The 20,246-nt window shown below is 44.5% G+C and overlaps 1 protein-coding gene across 1 annotated transcript in view; it reads left to right on the top strand.

Moving 5' to 3' along the window:
• The first annotated feature begins 2,126 nt into the window (after positions 1-2,126).
• B4galt6 (beta-1,4-galactosyltransferase 6) overlaps positions 2,127-20,246 on the top strand; it is a 60,160-nt gene continuing 42,040 nt past the window's right edge. The window contains 1 exon segment of the mRNA NM_001246698.1: positions 2,127-2,241. Coding sequence (NP_001233627.1) covers positions 2,127-2,241 — 115 coding nt within the window.

Below are 20,246 nucleotides of genomic sequence, written 5' to 3' on the forward strand. Positions count from 1 at the left end.
GGTTCATACGTGTATATGAGTGTGTAAGTGGAGGGCAGAGATTGACACTGGGCATTTTCCCCTACTCCACTTGGGTTTTTGAGAAGGGGTTTAGGGGAGGCATAGTCTTTCACTGAATCCATAGCTCACCAATTGCCTAAAACTGTGTCTAACCTCCCAGTGATGGGATTAAAGTAGATGATGACAACAGCACACACAACTGTTGCTACCATTGTGAAATCAGAGTCTGGGCCCTAGCAGTCCTAACAAACCAGGATCAAGCACCTGCCCTCAAATGAACAGTGAAACAGAAGTAACAGTGACAAAGAAAGGTGATTTATTCAATGTGGCCACACTGGAAAAAGAAACAATGAGATCCAGTGACCTCCTCACCCTAAATTTACCTTCAGAGTTCTGACATGAGGTTTATGTTTAAATGAAGGGTAAAGGATACAACTAACTATGCAGTCCTGGGCAGAGCGTGGTCCCTTCCATCGTTGACCTAGCTCCCTCTCCCCTGCAAGGTGGTCTGACAAGTTGTCCGAACTACGTGAAACCTCTTTTGGAGAAATAAGTTCCTACTTTGGCTAGCACCAGGCTTCAGCCTTTTCTTTCCCCAGTATGAGCCTATGGAGAAATTCCCATTTCTTGAAGACCATTGTTTTTAATAGTTTGATGGTTAAAAGAAGGAACATATATCTCTTTAGAATCTGTCTTCAGTCCTGCCAGGATGGTATATATAGTCACGATTAACTGATCAGCTGAAAACAAACACCTGCACACAATATACTGGGAATATGTGATGTAGGAGCCGAGTAATGTAGCTAGCAGCAAGAAACATTCGAACAAAGGGTAGCCCCGTGCCTAGGATGTGCATCAATTCAGTGGACGGCTTGCCATTAGGAATTGGGCTGTGGTGTTCGTGGGCCTATTGGCTGTGTTCACCTTCAGTGGCAAAGCTGGTCATGGCATAACGGATACACATAGGCCCACATCGCATTCGACAGTCCATAAATCCGGGAGGGAAATGTGTCTCCTTCGTCCTTCTCCTTTAAAGGTCCTTGTTTCTCACAAACATCGTTCTTGGTGCAGAGCGCATCCCACGCTGGGGACGAGGTCGGTCCTTGCCTAGTTCAGGGTCCAGTGGGGACAGTGAGCCGGGAGGGCGGGGTGGGGTGGGGACATTGGCACCCTGTGCCAGGACCAATCAGGACGCGCGGCGCTCCAGGGGCGAGGGCTCTTGGTTCCCCTGTTCCGGGCGCAGCGCCGCCTGGCGAGTTGTGCACCGGCGGGCGGAGCCTGCAGGGGTCTAGGGGCGCACAGGGCTGTCGGGATTGTCCTCGTGGGTGTCCGCGGTCCGCGATCGCCGCGCGTCTGTCACCTTCTTTCCTTCACCCTCCGGACCCCGGGCGCGCGCATCCGCCGGGTAGTCCGGAGTCTGTGCGGGGGCGGCGCCGCCTCTCCCTCGGGCTCCGCGGCGGGAATGCAGCTGCCGTGGCCGGCTGGGCAGCGGGCGGCGGCAGCAAGCGGAGCCCGGGCGCATTCGCCGCTGCCCGGGACGCCGCCCTGGCCTGCGCTCTGCTCCAGAGGCCGCCGCTGCGCTGCGGGGCCCGGCGCGGAATGAGGTGCAGGCCGCGCGCCGGCGAGGCGCCCGGCTCCGCAGCCCCCAGGTTCTCCGCGGCCGCCCGTGCCTCGCGTGCCCCGGAGCCCACGCTAGAGCTCCGCACTGGCCGCACTCGCCGGGAGCAGGCCCGCAGAACGCACGCGACCCGGCCCCGGCCCCAGTCCAGATCACCGGGACTCGCCTCTTGGACGCCGCCCGGGGTGTGGGGACCCCGGCACGCTGCAGCCGGTGGGCTGCGCTCCGCATCTCAGCGCTCTAACTAGCCTGGCCCGCGGCTTTGGCCTCCACGGTGCCCGGTCCCCCCGGCCTCCCTCCACCTTTCCCCGCATCCTCCCTCCACCCTTCCCGCTGCTCCGCTGCCTCTCATTCATTGCATCCGTTTCCCCTTCCCGGCTCGGCCCTCCCCCTCAAAGCCCGCTACCCACTTGGGGGTTCTCCGTAATTCATGGAAGTTTAGGGCCTGGACCGTGGCCCCGAGTCAGACCTGAGAGCGCAGCCCGTGCTGCTGGCAGGACAGAGGAAGATGTCTGCGCTCAAGCGGATGATGCGTGTCTCCAATCGCTCCCTGATCGCCTTCATCTTCTTCTTCTCCCTCTCCACGTCCTGTCTCTACTTCATCTATGTAGCTCCAGGCATCGGTAAGCACCCGGACACACCCTCACCTCCTGTGGTCAGGTAACTGGGGGGATTGAGCAGTTTGGAAGATGAACCAGAATCTGATTTGACTTATTTCAAAACTGTCGAAGAAACTGCTTGACCACGTTAGCTTGGTTAATAAATGTTTAAGAGAACTTAAAAGGTTGCATTCAGTGGATGCAGGGAAAAGAGAGCCTGGTGGTTGGGGGTAGGGGTGGGGGTGGGGTGGGGTGCCTCTTGTTGCTTTCTCAGTATTCATGACAACTTTATCAGATAAGTTCAGTGTCTGCAGTTTTATTCAGATATCCTTATGTCGAGATACAATGACAGGTTGTGAAAATCTGATGGGAAAATAGGAACTAGATAGGAAGGTCAAGTGTCTGCATGCTAGTGTTGTAGGTCAACAGACATTTGCTCCATCCTTGAGACATGCTAGGAGCTACATTGTGGAAACACAGCTCGGTTAGTCAGCTTGGGTCTTCTTGTCAAAGTTAGCCTTTGCTTAACCTGTTAGGATTCCTGCTCCGACAAAATGATATTAAAATAATTGTGCAAAGCAATTTATGGGCTTAAATTATTAACTTTCTGTTAGTTACTTTTGACTTTTGGTCCCAAATACACTTTTGCATGATCTTGGCTTCTTTATTGAAATATCCTAATTTCTTATTTCTCCTGCTGTTGACAAGGGGTCCACATGGCCTTGTTTTAGTGAATGAAAATTTCTATGAATTTATATGTCTGTTAAAATACACCTTACTCTCTAAACCCCACTGAGTTTTCTTGTCACTCAGTATTTAATGCTGAGTGACTTAGTAACAGTGCATATTCTGTCATTTCTTATTAGATATTCAGTTGTCTTTTTTTTTGAGTCAGTGTCCCCCCCCAAGTTAGATAAAAATATCATGTCTTTCAGAGAGGGAAAATATCTGCAGAATTTTGAGGTGAGATTCTTATCCCCACAGATGTGTGTGTGTATGTATGTGTGTGTGTGTGTGAGAGAGAGAGAGAGAGAGAGAGAGAGAGAGAGAGAGAGAGAGAGAGAGAGAGGTATATGTGTGTGAATGTGTGTGTGTTTGTGTGAGTGTGTGTTTGTGTGTTGAGTGTATGGTATCTGTGTGTATGTGTATGTGAATATGTGTGTTTGTGGATATGTTGTGTGTGGGTGTGTATGTGTGTGAGAGTGTTCCTGTTTGTGTGTGTGTGATTGTGTGTGTGTGTGAGTGTGTGTGTATGTGAGTATGTGTGTGTGTGTGAGTGCGGGGAGGTTGTGTGTGTGTGTGTGTGTGTGTGTGTGTGTGTGTGTGTGTGTGTGTGTGATAGATGATGGTAATGAATTGCAGGGGAGAGACTGAAGCCTCATCCAGACTGATTTCTCATGAAAAAAATTATTACTATATAATCTATTCTTTATTGGATTTAATTAAAAGGTGTACAGTCAGATAATGATGCTTGGAAAATATATATCACTGGCAACTAGAAGTTTAGGGTAAAGTTTGAAGAAGTATGAACATTTCAACAATTTGGTCTTTTAGTTAGTGTTTTTCTTTAGGCAAATAAGAACAAAAACCATTCTCTTAAAACTTTTGATACATGACAGCAGTTCACATTGTCGCCTGAATTAGGGCAACATTTTCATATAGCTGGGATACAGGCTGTTCGAGAATTTTTTTATTGGCCTTATGTTGGATGTTTTGAATCTCTTTCATTAAGAAGTCTTTATTAATTCTGCCACACCAGCTAACTTGTAGCTGTCAAATGTATTTTACTCTTTTTCCTTCCATTTAGTCTATTGGATATTATTTAGGACATTTAGGAAAAGGTTATAAACAAAAAAATTCTTTCTTGTCATTTTAGACATCATATAAATCATCTAATTAATAGAAACATTTTACTTTTTCATGTAACTCCTCAAAACTTGAACCTCTTTGGAGAATATTATTTTGCCAGATATTTAGTTGTGAGAGATTATGCACAAGAAAATTTTCTCCAATGTAATACTTTTATTGGTTGTTTGGGAATATCACATAATGCACCTGGGTCACACTTACTTCCCACAAGAATAATTTTAAAAATATCTTTCTTTATTGTGTTGTGTATGTGTGTACAGGTGTGAGTGTGCAGGTGCTATGGTGTGTGTGTGTGTGTGTGTGTGTGTGTGTGTGTGTGTCTGTGAAGGTCCTTCCACCGTATGGGTTCTGCAGATCAAGTACAGGTTGTCAGGCATGGCAGCATGCAGCCTGTTTAGCCATCTTGCTGGTCCCTGACAGGATTTCTTTTTTGTTTTAGACTGGATTGCTTTATGTAGCGCTGGCTGGCCTAGAACTCTGTCTGTACGTAGATATAAATGGCTGAGATTAAAGGCATGCACCACCATACCCAGCAAGACATTTTTTGAATTTTTGAATTTACAACTTTGAAAGTTCTCTCTTTGCACTTTCTTGTTCTCTCTGTGATGGTGGGGATGGGTGGCACTCAGGTTTTTTTTTTTTTTTTTTTTTTTGTGTGTGTGTGTGTGTGTAAAGAAAGCTCTACTTAAACAAGCTAATCCTGGGTCCCATTTCTTCATTTATTGGGTAACATGATAAAAAGTTAAGCAAATGAAATCTGTATTCCAGCTTTCTAGTGTTCATATACTATCTGTAGAGTGTTAAAATTCAGTTGATATGAAAGCCTGTACATTTTCTTATTTGAGTGTGTAATGTTGCCATAGAACAACCAATGATGAATGTCATAAAAATTTGACAGTTGTCTTGCAAGCAAGTAGGTCAATGTGGTGGCTTGAAAGAAAATGGCCCCCAAAGGGTGTGGCACTATAAGAGGTGTGGCTTTGTTGGAGGAAGTGTGTCACTGTGGGGGTGGGCTTGAGGTCTCTTGTTCAAGCTTCCTTCAGTGTGACTTTCAGTTGACTTCCTGTTTCCTGTAAGATGTAGGACTCTGAGCTATTCCTCCAGCACCACCTTTAACCACGTGAGGTCATGCTCCCCACCACGATGATATTGGACTGAACCTCTGAAACTATACTCTAGCCCCCTCAATTAAATGTTTTCCTTATAAGAGCTGCCGTCATGGTCATGGTGTCTTTTAACAGCAATAAGAAAAAACCCTAGCTAAGACAGAGTAATAATTTAAATTACTCTATTTTGAGAACCTTATAATTAAAAATGTTAGCAGTGAAGTCAGGAAGAAAAGTCAGTTAACCAAACGTAAATGCTATGAATTTGTTAAACCAGTGTCTTCCCCTCTCTTATGAGGGGAGGTAGAAACCAGATTCTGCTCCCCCTGTGCTATGGGGGGATGTGGAAACCAGTATCTACACTCACCTTCTGCTATTTGGAGGTGACCCATATCAGTACCACCCTTGTGCTATGGGGGGCGGGGCTTGAAGGGGTGCTTTTCTCATCTTTCTTTAGTTTGGGAAGTTTCCTTTTCTTTTTTTCCTTTTGGTTTTTCAAGACAGGGTTTCTCTGTGTGGCCCCAGCTGTCCTGGAACTCATTCTGTAGACCAGGTTGGCCTAGAACTCACAGAGATCCTCCTCCGTGCTGGGATTAGAGGCATGCACCACCACTGCCTGGCTGGGAAGAAGTTTTCTAAAATTCAAAATTTTTCTAGAAAATTCAAATTTTGTGTTTGGTGACAAGGTTTCATTTGCTTTCTTTCTCTCCTTCCTTCCTTCCTTCCTTCCTTCCTTCCTTCCTTCCTTCCTTCCTTCTCTTTCTTTCTTTCTTTCTTTCTTTCTTTCTTTCTTTCTTTCTTTCTTTCTTTCTTTTGTATGTATCAGATCACTTTCTTCATGTCTGAGAAAATGCAGGTCAGATACACAGGTCTAACCACAGTGTGTCAGCTGTTTTCTGAAGTGAAAATGATGTGGAAAATGTGGTCAGTTGAGTTCCCAGTGCAGCAGCCAATTGCATAAGTACTTTTCCTCGAGGCCATTGGTGCCTTGGTGCAGCATTCTGTATTCTCCCAGGCCATCACTTACTGCTTTATAGTTTTTATTGGCTATACTGATAAACATCCTGCAATGCTTAATAGTCTCTCCCAAGTTACATCTTGGAACAAAATTTCATCTTGACTGAATTATGCTACATAGAAGTTCTTTTTACTGTTTGTAAAAAATTCTTTCTTATGTGTATGAGTATTTGCCTGCATGTGTGTCTGTCTGTGCATCATATGCGTGCAGAAGCCAAAAGATGTTGGATGCTACGAAGCTGAAGTTACTGATGGTTATTATCTGTCATTTTGGTGCTGGAAACTGAAACTAGGTCTTCTGGAAGAGCAACCAGTGCTCTTACCTGCTGGGCCATCTCTCCAGCCGCTCTTTTTTCTTTCCTTCTTTCCCTTTTTTCTTTTCCTCCCCAAGACAGCCCTTGGCTGTCCTGGAACTCGCTCTGTAGACCTTGGCTGGCCTCAAACTCACAGAGATCTGCCTGCTTCTCTTTACCGAGTGCTTGGATTAAAGGGGTGTGCCACTACCATCCAGCTCCAGCCCCTCTTTTCGTTGGTTTTAAAAAATGTTTCAAATCTGTTCCATTAAGTGTTTATGAGACACATCATATCAACTTCTTTCCTTGGTGTCCCTGTATTTCTCTGCCTTTTGGGTCCACACCCGTTCCTTCAGGCGCCTTCCCCCAGACAGTTCTTCCACCATTTAGTTTACTCTGTGTTGTGTCTTTTTACCTGTTCCTGTCTCCTCCTCCTGCCACTCTCCCTTCTGAGCCAACAGTTTTCTGTTTTCTTGATTCTGCTCTGCGTTCTCTGGGCTGTTTGGATCATCGTTCAACAGAGCTCAAAGATCATTATTTTAAGAATAAGTTGAAACATTTCCCCTGATACTTCATTTGGGAAACACAAGATAGTGTCTTTACACTAACTTCGGTGCTGAGGGAACTGGGCTGTAGATAAGTCTCTGGGGCCATCCCACAGGAAGTCTGTGGATACTTTGCCGTAGCCTTCTTCCCAGCAGAGGTAGGAGTCAGGCATTCTGTTTTGTGCCTGCCTCTGTGGGTGGTTGCCAAGAGAAGAGTGCAGTGTCCTTCCAGGGCATTGAGCTGGCTCTGTTGAGAATAGACTTCCATTTATTAGGAAGCCATTTCCAATATAACTTCCCCTGCAATACAGTCATATCCTGTTGTATCAGAGGAGCAATTGGTTTCACTGGCACACCCAAGAGAAGCTGGACAATGGGGTCTGGAAGTCTTGACAGATGTAGACAACCCAGTCATTTGTGGAGGCTGGCTCCATAAAGGAGCTTCAGTATACATGATAGAAAGCAGAGAGAGAGAGAGAGAGAGAGAGAGAGAGAGAGAGAGAGAGAGAGAGAGAGAGAGAGAGAGAGAGACTGGTTATAGGCTCCTAGGATGGGTAGAATAGGATCGATTTATACTGAGCACAGAAAAAGGCCTTTGGCACTCCACATCCAGCCCAGGGGAGTGCTGGAGGTCACTAATGTTCACAGCAGAATGAACTGGTCTGGCTTTATCTAGGATGATAAGAAAGAAACAGATGTGCCTGCCACCAGTAGGGAAGTATCAGAGGGAGACTGCATAACTTCCTTGGGAGTGGGTAGTTTACTGTCCTTTAGACACCAAAGTCCTTTTCCTGGACAGCCTTTCTTGGTCTTTGGGGGCATAATCTGGTTGGCCGCTTTGTTTGAAATCCTGTAGGTCTCTTGGTTACTTGGGCCTCTAGGGGAGGCCTGCTGGAAATGGTGGAGTGGGTGGAGTGGCACATCTAAGAAGACATACACATTTGCTCAAAGGCTAGCACAGTGTCTTGCTTTTGTTTGCTCTGGGCTACCTCAGCAGGTAGCTAGTTTCCTTGCAACTTTTTAATGAGCCCTTCAGCCTCCTAGCCTCAGGTACTTTTTAGGGCCCTTTTACCTGACCTTCTGTACCTTTGGAGCTGATTTAGCCCCCCTCCCCTTCCCCGTGTTGAAAAGGCCCTTTGTCTCCCCCTCCCCCTTCAAGTTCCCTGTTCTTTTCTGCGGTTCTGACCAGGTATTGGTCACATTTTGCCTCTGGGCCTCCCTTGCTGTTGCATGCTATTTTTGTTCTGTGAGTAGCAGGACTCAGCAGGAGTTTTGCAGAGGGAAGTGAGGCAGTGCTTTGTTTTAGAGTAATCCTACCATGAAGGATGGGAAATGTAGGGCAGACACAGAGACAGGGAGACCAGGTAAGAAGCTGAAGAGGTTCCAGAAGTAGGAGGTTAGATCCAGGTCAGCAGCAGGGCTGGGAAAGCGACAGTTTTCCTGTGATGCTCAGCTTCTAACTTTGACCCCAGGTGACCAGTCACAGACCAAGTCCAGGTGCTGGGACTGAGGGAGCAGTTTTGGCTTTAGGGTGTGGGAATTGGATGTTTCTGGACTATCCAGGAAGAATTTGTCACTGGCTAGGTGGGTAGAAATAAGGGCTTGGAGCCTAGAGGGCAGGTTGGGGTGTCACCATCGTCCAGGAGGGTGGTGTTTGTTTCTGGCTTGCCCATCACAGCGGAGGAGTCATCTCATCTCTTCCAGTACACTTTACACACTAGTTAATGGCTCCTAAGCATGGCCTCCCAGTAACTGCAGGAGAATACCAGGAAGGCCCAAGTGCAGTTTGGATTTCTTCCGACCTGGAATTCCCCACAGGAATCAGCAAAAGGTTTCAGATTTGGGCCTGAAGGGGGATACTGGCAGGCTGTCAGAGTGTGGGTAGGATTTATTGAATATAAAGGGTTATTACCACCAAGGACATAAAAACAGCAGCATGGCAGGGGCTTTGAGGAGAGTTCAGGCCAGGAGACAGAGTGGAGATCCCTTCTTATAACTCTTATAGGAAGGGAGTTGTTTCATGCTGGCCTGGAGTCAGGCTGTATCTGATTTTCCAGTAGGGAGAAGGAGAAGAGGTGGGGGTGGGGGGCGGGCCTTGCCTTGCTAGCAGCAAGAAATGCACAACTGTAAGATGTGGGGAAGAGGGAAGGAGGGGCGCATCTAGTTGGGGTGTGCCCATTTATGGAGGGGGAATGTGCCCTCACTAGTAGCCTTCTGATTGATGTCTGAGCCCCTGGCTACTTCCCTGGGGAAGTGGCTGTGGGATCTGTCATTGTCTTGGAGTTTGGGCACCTGAAGAGTTTCTTAAGGGTCAGGGATTTACCCACATGCTCTTGGTAGGAGGCTTGGCTTTTCTCCCCCTTTCTAGGGAGGCTGCTGCCAGTTGGTGTGGCCTGAGCAGCAGTCTGGTTCCGATTCTAACAGACTGCAGGCCTCTTCCTTGCTCACACACGAGCAGCCCCTCTGAATGATGGCTTCCAGCAGTGGGATGGCCACTCACAAGTAGTATTTTAACTCTGCCCTTAGTGTCAATGAAAATTAACATCAATCATATGACCTTGTGGGGAACTAGGTAATTCATTGATTCACAGAAAGCTGGCTCAGCCAAGTGCTATTCTCTACCTTATTTGGTGGTGAGTGAAGTTGAGAGCTGGTAGGTCTTTATAGCAGACGAACAGGTGATGTGTGCATTCTACAGCCGTGCTTTTCATTTCTGCCTTCTAGTATTTATTAAAGATAAAAAATAGCCATGCCTGTGAATATTAGTAAATAAGTCCTGTCCTAGCCTGGGCTGGTAGGTGTCTGTGTATGATAGGATTTCAAACATTATTCAGAACTATGGGAAGAGGTATATGTTGGGAAGTTGTATAAGTATGGTAAATATGGTAGCTAATTCTTGAATCCACTCAAGCCATATCGAGTGTAGGGTTTTTGTTTTTGTTTTGTTTTCCTCCGAGATAAGATTTCCCTGTGTAGCTTTGGAGCCTATTCTGGCACTCACTCTGTAGACCAGGCTGGCCTTGAACTCACAGAGATCTGCCTGCCTCTGCCTCCCGAGTGCTGGGATTAAAGGCATGTGCATGGTAGGCAAACGTATCAGCTGAGCAAGATCTGTACTCCTAAGATGCGCTGTTTTAATAATCCATTTCCTATATCTTACATCTGAAGATCTTGGTTCTGATCATTTTAAAAACATAATTCACCCCACTTAAATAACTACGTACTTTTTTAATCCTTGGACCTCATGTTCTGGCGGTGCCAGGTGTGGCTGTGGCTGTGGCTGTGGCTATCCTCAACACAGTTCCCATGTTTCTTTCTCCATGCAAGGGTGTGGGCCATGAGAGCTCTGAGCATAGATGCAGGGCTGTCTTGGATGCCACAATTGTTGTCAGAGAAGTGTCAGGAGTAAAATCCCAAAAGTGGCCCATCACTTTGTCCGTCCTTGAGTGCCACAGTCAGTGTGGCTGTTTGCAGAAAGGGGGAAGGACAGGCTTCCACACAAATCGTCTCCCACTCCAAGTCTTATTCAGTGTTTCTGAAAGAGATGAAATGTGTATATTAATATGTCTGACTCAGCTGGGCGGTGGTGGCGCATGCCTTTAATCCCAGCACTTGGGAGGCAGAGGCAGGTGGATCTCTGTGAGTTCGAGACCAGCCTGGTCTACAAGAGCTAGTTCCAGGACAGCCTCCAAAGCCACAGGGAAACCCTGTCTCAAAAAACAAACAAACAAACAAAACAACAACAACAACAAAAAAAAGTCTGACTCTTGGGTTTGTGTGAAAGCAAATTTCCAGTTTTACCTGGTGAAGCTAAAGATGGGGAAGAAATGAGTTCTCTCTCTCTCTCTCTCTCTCTCTCTCTCTCTCTCTCTCTCCCTCCTTCCCTCTCTCCTTTCCTCCCTCCCTTTCTCCTTTCTTCCCTTCTTTCCTCCCTCCCCCCTTAAATAAATTTGAATAGCTTTTGTGTGGATGAAAAACAAAACACTTCTGGATAGCCTCAGCAGTGAGGGTGTGATTACAGGACTGATTTTATTTTAGGCTTATAGAGAAACATATTGCACATATGCACACAACCCTCAATGTACTAGAAGGCCTGAAATCCTTAAGTGGCTTTATAAACACTCCATGTTCTTTTTTTGTTGTTGTTCAATTAAGGTATATGGATTCCTTACACAGTTCAAGTGAGGGTAGATGACTACCCTTTTGGGACTGGAGAGGACATGAAAGAGGAGCAGCCCCCTAGCACTGCCTAAAACTTTTGTAGCTCTGTACTGGTTTGACCTGGTGCACTCTGGCTCCCCCATCCTTGGGTTGATCTGTTCTCACACCTGCCTTACACACACACACACACACACACACACACACACACACACACACACACACAGCCTGTGTGTCTCCTCTCCTCTCCAGCCAGAGCCTTCAGTAAATATGTATATCTGTAACAAGCCAAAGCAGACTCTTCCCTCTCTATCAGCTTAACTTCTATCAAAGGTGTTCTTTTACACAGATTTCTAATGTATGTACAACTCAAGCAATATGTAATGAACACACAGCCTGATAATTAGTAGAGTTCCAAACTTACTACTATACCTCATTCAATTAACTTCAAAGACAAAAAAAAAAAAAAAAAAAAAAAAAGTCAAAAATTTGTATTAGTTACCTGGGAAGGAGGAGAGAGGTTGGTTACTGTCCTGTTTAGCTTTTTCTGTTGCTGTTAGAAACCATTCTGATCAAAGCAACTTGGAGAGGAAAGGGTATATTTCCTCTTAGACTTCCAGGTCATGGTACCTTACTGAGGGCAATCAGAGCAGGAAGTCAAAGCAGGGACCTAGAGGCAGGAATGTGGAGGCAGGAACCCGGAGGCAGGAACCACGGAGGAACACAGCTTGCTGGCTCCATCCTGACTTTTTTTTGTAGAGCCCAGGCCCCCTTGCCCAGGAGTGGTACTACCCATGCTGAGTCGGTCTGTTCTGCACCAATTAATAATCAAGGAAATCCCTTACAGATATGCTCACAGGCTAATCTGATAAACATAATTATTCAATAGAGACCTTTGCCTTTTTTTCAGGTGATTCTAGGCCAGCGGTTCTCAACCTTCCTAATGCTGTGACACTTTAACACAGTTTCCTCATGGTGTGGTGACCACAACCATAAAAGCATTTTGAGCTACTTTACAGCTGTAACTTTGTTACTGTTATGAGTCATAATACAAATATCTAATATGCAGGATATCTGATATGTGACTCCAAAGGGGTCGTGACCTGCAGGTTGAGAACCCCTGTTCTAGGCTCTCAGGTTGACAGTTAATACTGTCTAGGGTAATAACAAACTTAAGGTTTAACATTACTAGGCCTAGCTTCATCAACTTATGACCATGTCACACACCAAAATATAATGGTTGACAAACATTCCTTTTGATAACTCCTATTTCACCTAAGCAGGCTTTTTGCAGTGGCTCAAATCAAATGCTGCCATTCTCCACTATGATCAAAAAAGCAAATATGCCCACAGGAGTCTACAAATCAAACCTGCTCACAACACCCAGTGGAGCTCCAAGAGGAGGAAGCACACATTTTCCAAAGGCATGTTCACAGGCATTGCAGCACCCTGCAATGTCTCCGTCCTTCCTGGACTCACCTGATCTTCACACCAGGATCACTCACACACTACATTCTTTGTTACTGTCCTGACAAAAGTTCTTTTAAATATTTCATTGTATCCTGCAGGCCTTAAAAAAAAAAAATCCAAGGGGCAAGGAAGTAGATATGAAGACAGGCTGTTCTGCTTAGCCGGGCACACTGTAAGGTCAGGCCATGGAGCAAGAGCAGCCATGACAAAGCACTAGAAATTGGATCCTGGGAACACAAGGCCCAAAGGACTTCCAAGCCCTAAAATACCCTCTGCAGGTCCCTCCTCCAACCCTTACTCATTACGAGTTATGTTATGATACTATTAAAAGTAGCTTTCAGATATGAATGCTTAACCCTTATTTAGGGCGGTCTGTTTTAATGAGCTTATTTTCCAGGATTATCTCCGGATATACTTTTTTTTTCTTTCTTTCTTCTTTTTGCTGTATTGAGACAGGATCATATTCTGTACCCTTGGCTTTTCTTGAACTCACAATACAGACCGGGCTGGCTTTGAACTCACAGAGACCCACCTACCTCTATCTCTCTAGTGCTGGGATTAAAGGTGCAGCCACAGTGCCTGACTGTACTTTTTTTTTATTAGCTTGTGTTTGTTGTTCAAGATTATGGGCCCCTTTGTAGCAGTTGTATGCATTATATATGCATATTATGTTCCTTGATCTTATAGCCTTCCTGGAGCACTTTCCACTACCCACATCTCTCAGTAGAACTGCTCCCATTCATTTAAAACATGTACTCAGGTAATTCTGCAACCTGGTAGCTGTGCTTCTGACAAACATCTAAGTGGCAATGGTGGCAGCGGTGGCTTTGGTGGTGGAGGTTATATTGTTGTTGTTGTCTGTGTTGTTGTTGTTGTTGTTGGTGGTGGTGGTGGTGATTGTGCTGTTGTTGTTGGTGGCTGTGTTGTTGGTAGCTGTGGTGATGGTGGTGTTGGTGGCTATGGTTGTGATAGTGGTTATGGTGATGGTGTTGTTGGTGGCTGTGGTGTTGGTTGCTGTGTTGTTGTTGCTGGGGGAATTAAGTACTGGTTAGGTTGACTTTTGTTAGTCAAGGATGACCTTGGAATGCTGATACTCCTGCTTCTATCTCCTGAGTGCTGGAGTTATGCATGTGTTCTGTCAAGTTGGTTTATGCAGTGCTGGGATTTGAACCCCAGGCCTTGTGTCTGTTGGGCACATGCGCCACCAGTTGAACTACATTTCCTACCCCTATGCTTACTTTCCTGAACTGATCATCTGATGCCATTTGATCTTTCATAGAACTAATCCTGGATTTAAAAAACCAGACTAGCTTGTTCTAGTGGCTGACTATCATGATGAATAATTTCTTTCATCAAGAGAAGTGGATAGATAAATTGCTTAAAAGAGTGATATCATATGTGCATTTGTAGGTTAGCAGTGACTAGGGAATTTGGTCATAAGTTGATCCTAAATATGTTATCACTTTTAATTATTAGGAATATATGCAGCAGTTCTTTAATAAAATTCTTAAAACACATAGCATTATGGTTTTCCCAATAGGCATAATTTTAAAATAGGATTTCCATTTGGGTAGAAAAATCTACTTAAAATATCTTTATAATAGAGCTAGAGAGATGGATCAGTGGCTAAGAACACTGGCTATTCTTGTAGAGGACCTAGGTTCAGTTCCCAGCACCTACATGGTGGCTCACAACCATTCATAACTCCAGTTCCAGGGGATCTGGTTCCCTCCTCTCAACTTCCAGGAACTCCGTACACCATGTGTTACACATATGTGCAGGCAAAACATTCATACACACATAAAATACAAGAACTGAATCTACAGGAAAAGGTAAAACAGCTTTACAATAGTATCTTTAAGTGGTTTCCTGAAGTTCATTACTGAAGCATGTTACCTTGGTTGAAATATTCCATCCTGTTGGTTTTATATATTTGATAACATTGTTTAAAGTCACATAGATTGTCTTTGATAACTGAGGAGCTGGTAAATACCTGTAGTACCAACTGTTCAGCAGCCTAAGTCAGGAGGGTAGCTTGTACGATATAAGACAAAATTTCTTAAAATAGAGGAATAAGAAAAGAAGAAGGAAAAAAAGGAAGTGCAACTTCTCAATCTAGTGTAATTTCCAATTTGACTCATAGGAAGGAAGAGGAATTGGACTGTTTTCATTTGAGTCAACAGGCTGAATAGACAGAACTGTATAGCGCCTTGTTTCCTGATCTAAAAATATACTTTGGGCTTGGAAGTTGTTAAAATTCTCCCCCCCCCCCCACCAAGTGTCCTCTGCTTCTTGTTTTAGAGTCACTCTCTTCTTGTGAATAAGTTGAGATTCTGGAGATAAAGCATAGTTTATACCATGCTCACTTTGTCTTTCTGTGTAATGTAATCTTAAGTGTGTAGGGATTTGGTTCACGTTCATCTTATGGATGCTGAAAACACTAATTTTGTAATGCTTTCCAGGCATGCTTATTTGTGGCTTTGCCTTTCCGTCTGTAACATCGTTGAGTTTCCCGATTAGATTTTGCAAATCTGTGCCATCGCCCAGCTTCCTTTCCCGACTCCCTCACTTCCTCCTGGTTTCATTCCCATTAGCTTTGTGAGGGTCCCTGTATTACTTGGAAGAATCTATGCATGTATTCTACGTGGCTACCACTGTGAATTAACAAATGCAGGGCATGCAGCCGTCCTTTGTCCTTTGTTAGTTTTTTTTTACGCCACTAGGTTCCAAGTGTACTCTTTGAAATATGTTACGTTTAAACAAGGCCGAACCCGTGCTTGGCAGTTTGTCTTTCTTTGAGATCCTGATTCCCTCATTCCTTTCTTCCTGATTTTTGAGGCAGGGTCACTATGCAGATCAGGATGACCTTGAACTAACTCATAGAGATCTGCCAGCCTTTGCCTCCTGGTGCTGGGATTAAAGGGGTGTGCCACTATACCTTGCAATTTATTTTATTTTTAATTACGTGTACGTGTGTATCTCTGTGTGGGTGTGTGCATGCAAGTGTGGGTACCCTCGGAGAACAGGCATTCATCAGATCTAGAGTTACAGGCAGTTGTAAGTCATGCAACATGGATGATGGGGGTTGAATTTGGGCTGATCTTCAAGAGCAGTATGTATTCTTAATTGCCAAGCCATCTCTCAGCCCTGTTTTGTTTTTGAGATGGGGTCTCATGCAGCCCCAGTTGGCTTTGAGACTATTACATAGCCAAAGATGACCTTGTACTTCTAATCCTCTTGCCTGTACCTTTGAGATGCAGGCTCTGGTTTTATGCAGTACTGGGTATGAGACCTTTGTGAATGCTAGGCACGTGATTCCCACAATGAACCCATGGCCCAGGATCTTGCTTCTGAATCTACTTGTCCCCTTAGTTTCCAGCAGTGCTTGGTAAATAGGAGGCAGTAAATGTCTGCTTGGTAAACTTGGTAAACTTCTGACTAGCTTTCATATAAAGATGTTGGAAAAGTCAGTTTTGCTTAAAAATGAAAGTTATGACCAGTCTTAACACACATGCACTCTAAGCAAAATTGCAGCCACTGACAGCAGCATGGAAATGATGGCCATGCTGCGAAGGCACTCCTGTTAATGTTTAGTGCCTATGTCATCAAAATAGGCGTTGTTGGATGGGATTGGAAACAGTTGTGTTCTGCCTTTTATCACGCTTCTTATCACTTGTTGAAGTGAGACTCTGAACCCAGAGTTCTTGCTCTCTTCCTAAGTCAGTCCATGACTGACTTGGAAAATGGAGTTGATGCTACAGGTTAATGGTTTGTCTGAATTACCTTGAGGCCATGTCTGAATTACCATCTTTGTGTTATGACACTCTGTAATACCTTGTCCTTGTGGGAATTGTTTTTCAGCCCTGCACAGTCTCAACATTTAGTTTTTAGTTTTAATCCTTTCTCTTATGCAGTGGTTCTCAACTTTCTTAATGCTTCAACCCTTTAATACAGTTCCTCATGTTGTGGTGACCCTCAGCCATACAATTATTTTCATTGCTATTTCATAACTGTAATTTTGCCACTATTATGAATCATTATGTAAATGCCTGTGTTTTCCAATGGCCTTAAACAACCCTTATGAAAGGGTGGTTTGACACCCAAAGAGTTGAGAACCCCACAGATTGAGAACCCATGTAAAGTATGAACCATGTTTCATGCTTGATCTGGCCTAATCTTGGTGTTAGACCATGATTGTTATAAGTGTATTTCCTTTTGTGAACATGGGCAAGCAATTTCTGGAGGTTTATTGAGCATGGCACTAAACATGGAAAGAAGCTAAATTTCTAGCACCTGAAACAGCTATTTAGAAGATTATGGTAGTTCCTAGACACTCTTAGATGCTTGACACAGTAGGCAACAGCAGGTGAGTGGCACAGAGTGTTCTGAGATAGTGTCTCCTGATGTGTTCTTACTCCCTCCTGTCATTTTGTGTCCCTTCTGGCTTGTGGCGTTAATTGTGGTCTGGTTTATGGTGCTACTTTCTTCATGATTGTTTTCATTTGCGCGCGGGTGGAGGTCAGAGGATATCCCTCTAGAGCTGTCTCTCTCTTCTACCCTGTAGGTTTTGGAGATCAAACTCAGGCTGTCAGACTTAGAAACACCCCTACCCCATAACCTTTTGTTTTGAAGATTTCTCTTCTTCCTCACTTGGTTTCCTGTATCTCTGCTGCATTGTTTCTAAATTGCTGTCCCTCAGGCCCTTCAGATCTACTTATAAGTTACCTCTGAGTTTTGTTCTTTTTTTTGTTTTTCTCTTTCTGATCTCCTACTGAAGAAAACTGACCCCCCTCTGAGCTAGTACATTAGTTTCCAAGGTCTGCACACCTTCCAATACCCATGGCTTAAAACACTGGGAATTATCTTTCTGCACAACTTCCACTACTCATGGCAGAATTATTTCTTCCGAGGCTTGATGCCTGAAATGAAGGCCTTGGCAGGATGTTTCGTCCTGCGGTTGCAGGGACCTGCAGGCCTCCTGGTCTGGGATCACATGAGTTTCTGCCTCTGTCTTCATGTGCTTTCTGTGAGTCCACAGCCCTTTTTCCATTCTCTTTTAGGAGCCACTGCCAGTGGATAATCCCGATGATCCAGAATGGTCTCTTCGTCTCAAGATCCTTAACTCTGCTTTGCTGAAAGCTGGGTGTCAGCGGGCCCTGTGTGGCTTGTGCTTCCTATCCCTCTACAGACCACAGCTATCCCGACCTCCAGGGCCGACAGCTCTTCTCACTTTTTTTCACATTGCATCCTAACCCAGTCTCCTCACTTGTCTTTATCTGTTTCAGGCATCCACACACTGGGAGCTGTCCAGCTCATCTTCCATTGCTACTAAACTCTTCCAGTGGCTGAACGTCACACTCTGAATCCTGCTTACTTCCTCCACAGATCCTCTGCTCACAAGGCCATGGACAGAGTTGCCCCTCCTTCCTTTTTCTTCGTTCTCTCTGAGGGCTGCAAATGGTTCTGCTGGCCTCATCCACTTGGGCCATAGACATGCTCAGACCCTCCCCGTCTAAGGAACCTTTCCTTCACCTTGCTGGCTGTCCACATTCCTTTCGTGAAATGTACTGTCCACCGAACTGTTGACTATGTCTCTTTCATTTCCAAAGGACACTGTTCTCAAAAGTTGGTAGGGACCTCCTCCTAGCATTGTCAGAAGGTGGAGAGGTGACTGCTTCATCAGTTGCAATAAGGATATGGCTTTCTCAACACCCCATCTCAATCTCTTGTAAATGGGAATAATATTAATACCCATGGAGCTGCTGGAGAGAATTAATTAAGGTGGCACACATGAGGCATATGTAGGGATGCCTGGCAAAGCATATGTTGTATGTCATGTGTTTGGTATTTCCTCCTAAATTATCTTTTTATTTTGTTGTTGTTTTAATACTTTTTTTATTTAAGACTTATTTTTATTTAGTTGCCCAGAGAGGCCAGAGGATGGTGTCAGATCCCCTGGAGTTGGTGTTTCAGGCCATTGTGAGCCATCTAACATGGGTGATGGGAACAAAACCCTAGTGCTCTTAACCACTGAGCTATCTCCCCACCCTCAAGCTCCTAGTTTTTTTTTTTTTTTCCTCTGTAGCTTTTGCCCATTTAACCTACTTGACTTCTTTTTAGTCTGTTCATTCTTCTGAGGTAAATTAATTTGGGGGTCATTTAGCCTTAGTCCTCCCATGTCGTCTACATACATGGGCACATTACCTTCTTACATCCATTCTAGATCATTTTTCTGGTAATTCACAAGTCTATTTCCATTCAAACTGCTCCAGATTGCCTACCCCTTACTCAGGTCCCTTTGGAAGCCTCTGTTCACTTGATAGTAAAGTAGGTAGGGTCCAGGTGTGTCTCAGGAGTCAGGAACCTGGACATTACTGCTGGAGATGTATCTCCTGTGCAGAGATACTATGATATCCTTTTTTTTTTTTTTTTTTTTTTTTTTTTTTTTTTTTTTTTTTCCTGAGACAGGGTTTCCCTGTGGCTTTGGAGGCTGTCCTGGAACTAGCTCTTGTAGACCAGGCTGGTCTCGAACCCACAGAGATCTGCCTGCCTCTGCCTCCCGAGTGCTGGGATTAAAGGTGTGCTCCACCAACTCCCGGAGCTCAAGATACTATGATATCCTTGCACATGGTTCAGCCTCATCATTTATCATCAATGCTCAACACTTCCAGTGAGCAGAGCTGGATGTGGGGAGGATGGTCGACACAAGTTTTTTTTTTTTAACAAAACTCTTAATTTTTGTATGGTGGAGAAGGAGGCCCATTCATGACACCCCTGTCATAAACCCTAGATAGACCACCTAGACGATTTTGTAAACAATTGAAGTTTTGAAGTTTTTTCTTTTTCCTTTCCCCAAGGTGTTTTTATGGTGTTTTTCTTCCTTTTGAAAGGATAACTAGCAAACAAGTTGGATTTATGTCTCATTATATAGAGGGAAGTAGAAAATGAGCTAATTAAAGAACATACAGCATGGTTTTAATTAAGCAGTGGTGTTTTTTAGTGTATTTCTGAGCTGTCTCAAGACATAGGGGCAAAGCCGAGAAAGACAACCTTATTGAGTTACAGTTTCTTACAAATTGGAGTAAAAATTTTAGATTTTTTTGAAGTCTCACCAGGGAGAGATTGCATTTGCTATTAGCGATAATTAGCTAGGATATAGCTGAATGCAGGTCAGCTTAACTGTGATGTTGGGAACTCTGTCCTGATGGTTTGTTTAGTGTGACTTGTCAGCATATTACTGAGTCCCTGTCATCTGCTCTGCATTTAAGCACATCTTCATTCCCAAATGGGTTCCTATCTTTAGGGACCAAACCCATGGGGGCCACTTGCCTGAGGAATGGAATTTTCTTAGCTGTAAATGATTTAAAGAAAACTAATAGATTTCTTCCCATTGATGAGCATGCTCCCCAGCTTCTCCTTATGTCTGTTTCTCCTTCCTTGCAGTGATGCATCCCATTGATAAACATTCATCTGTGTCATGATAATCTATTTTTTCCCAAACAGTTTTGTGACCTGTAGCTGACTGTATGTGGATTTTAAAGTTTATGTCTCTAAGATCCAGGATCATGTCC

This window comes from Cricetulus griseus, chromosome 2 (assembly GCF_003668045.3).
Source record: "Cricetulus griseus strain 17A/GY chromosome 2, alternate assembly CriGri-PICRH-1.0, whole genome shotgun sequence".
NCBI lineage: Eukaryota > Metazoa > Chordata > Mammalia > Rodentia > Cricetidae > Cricetulus > Cricetulus griseus.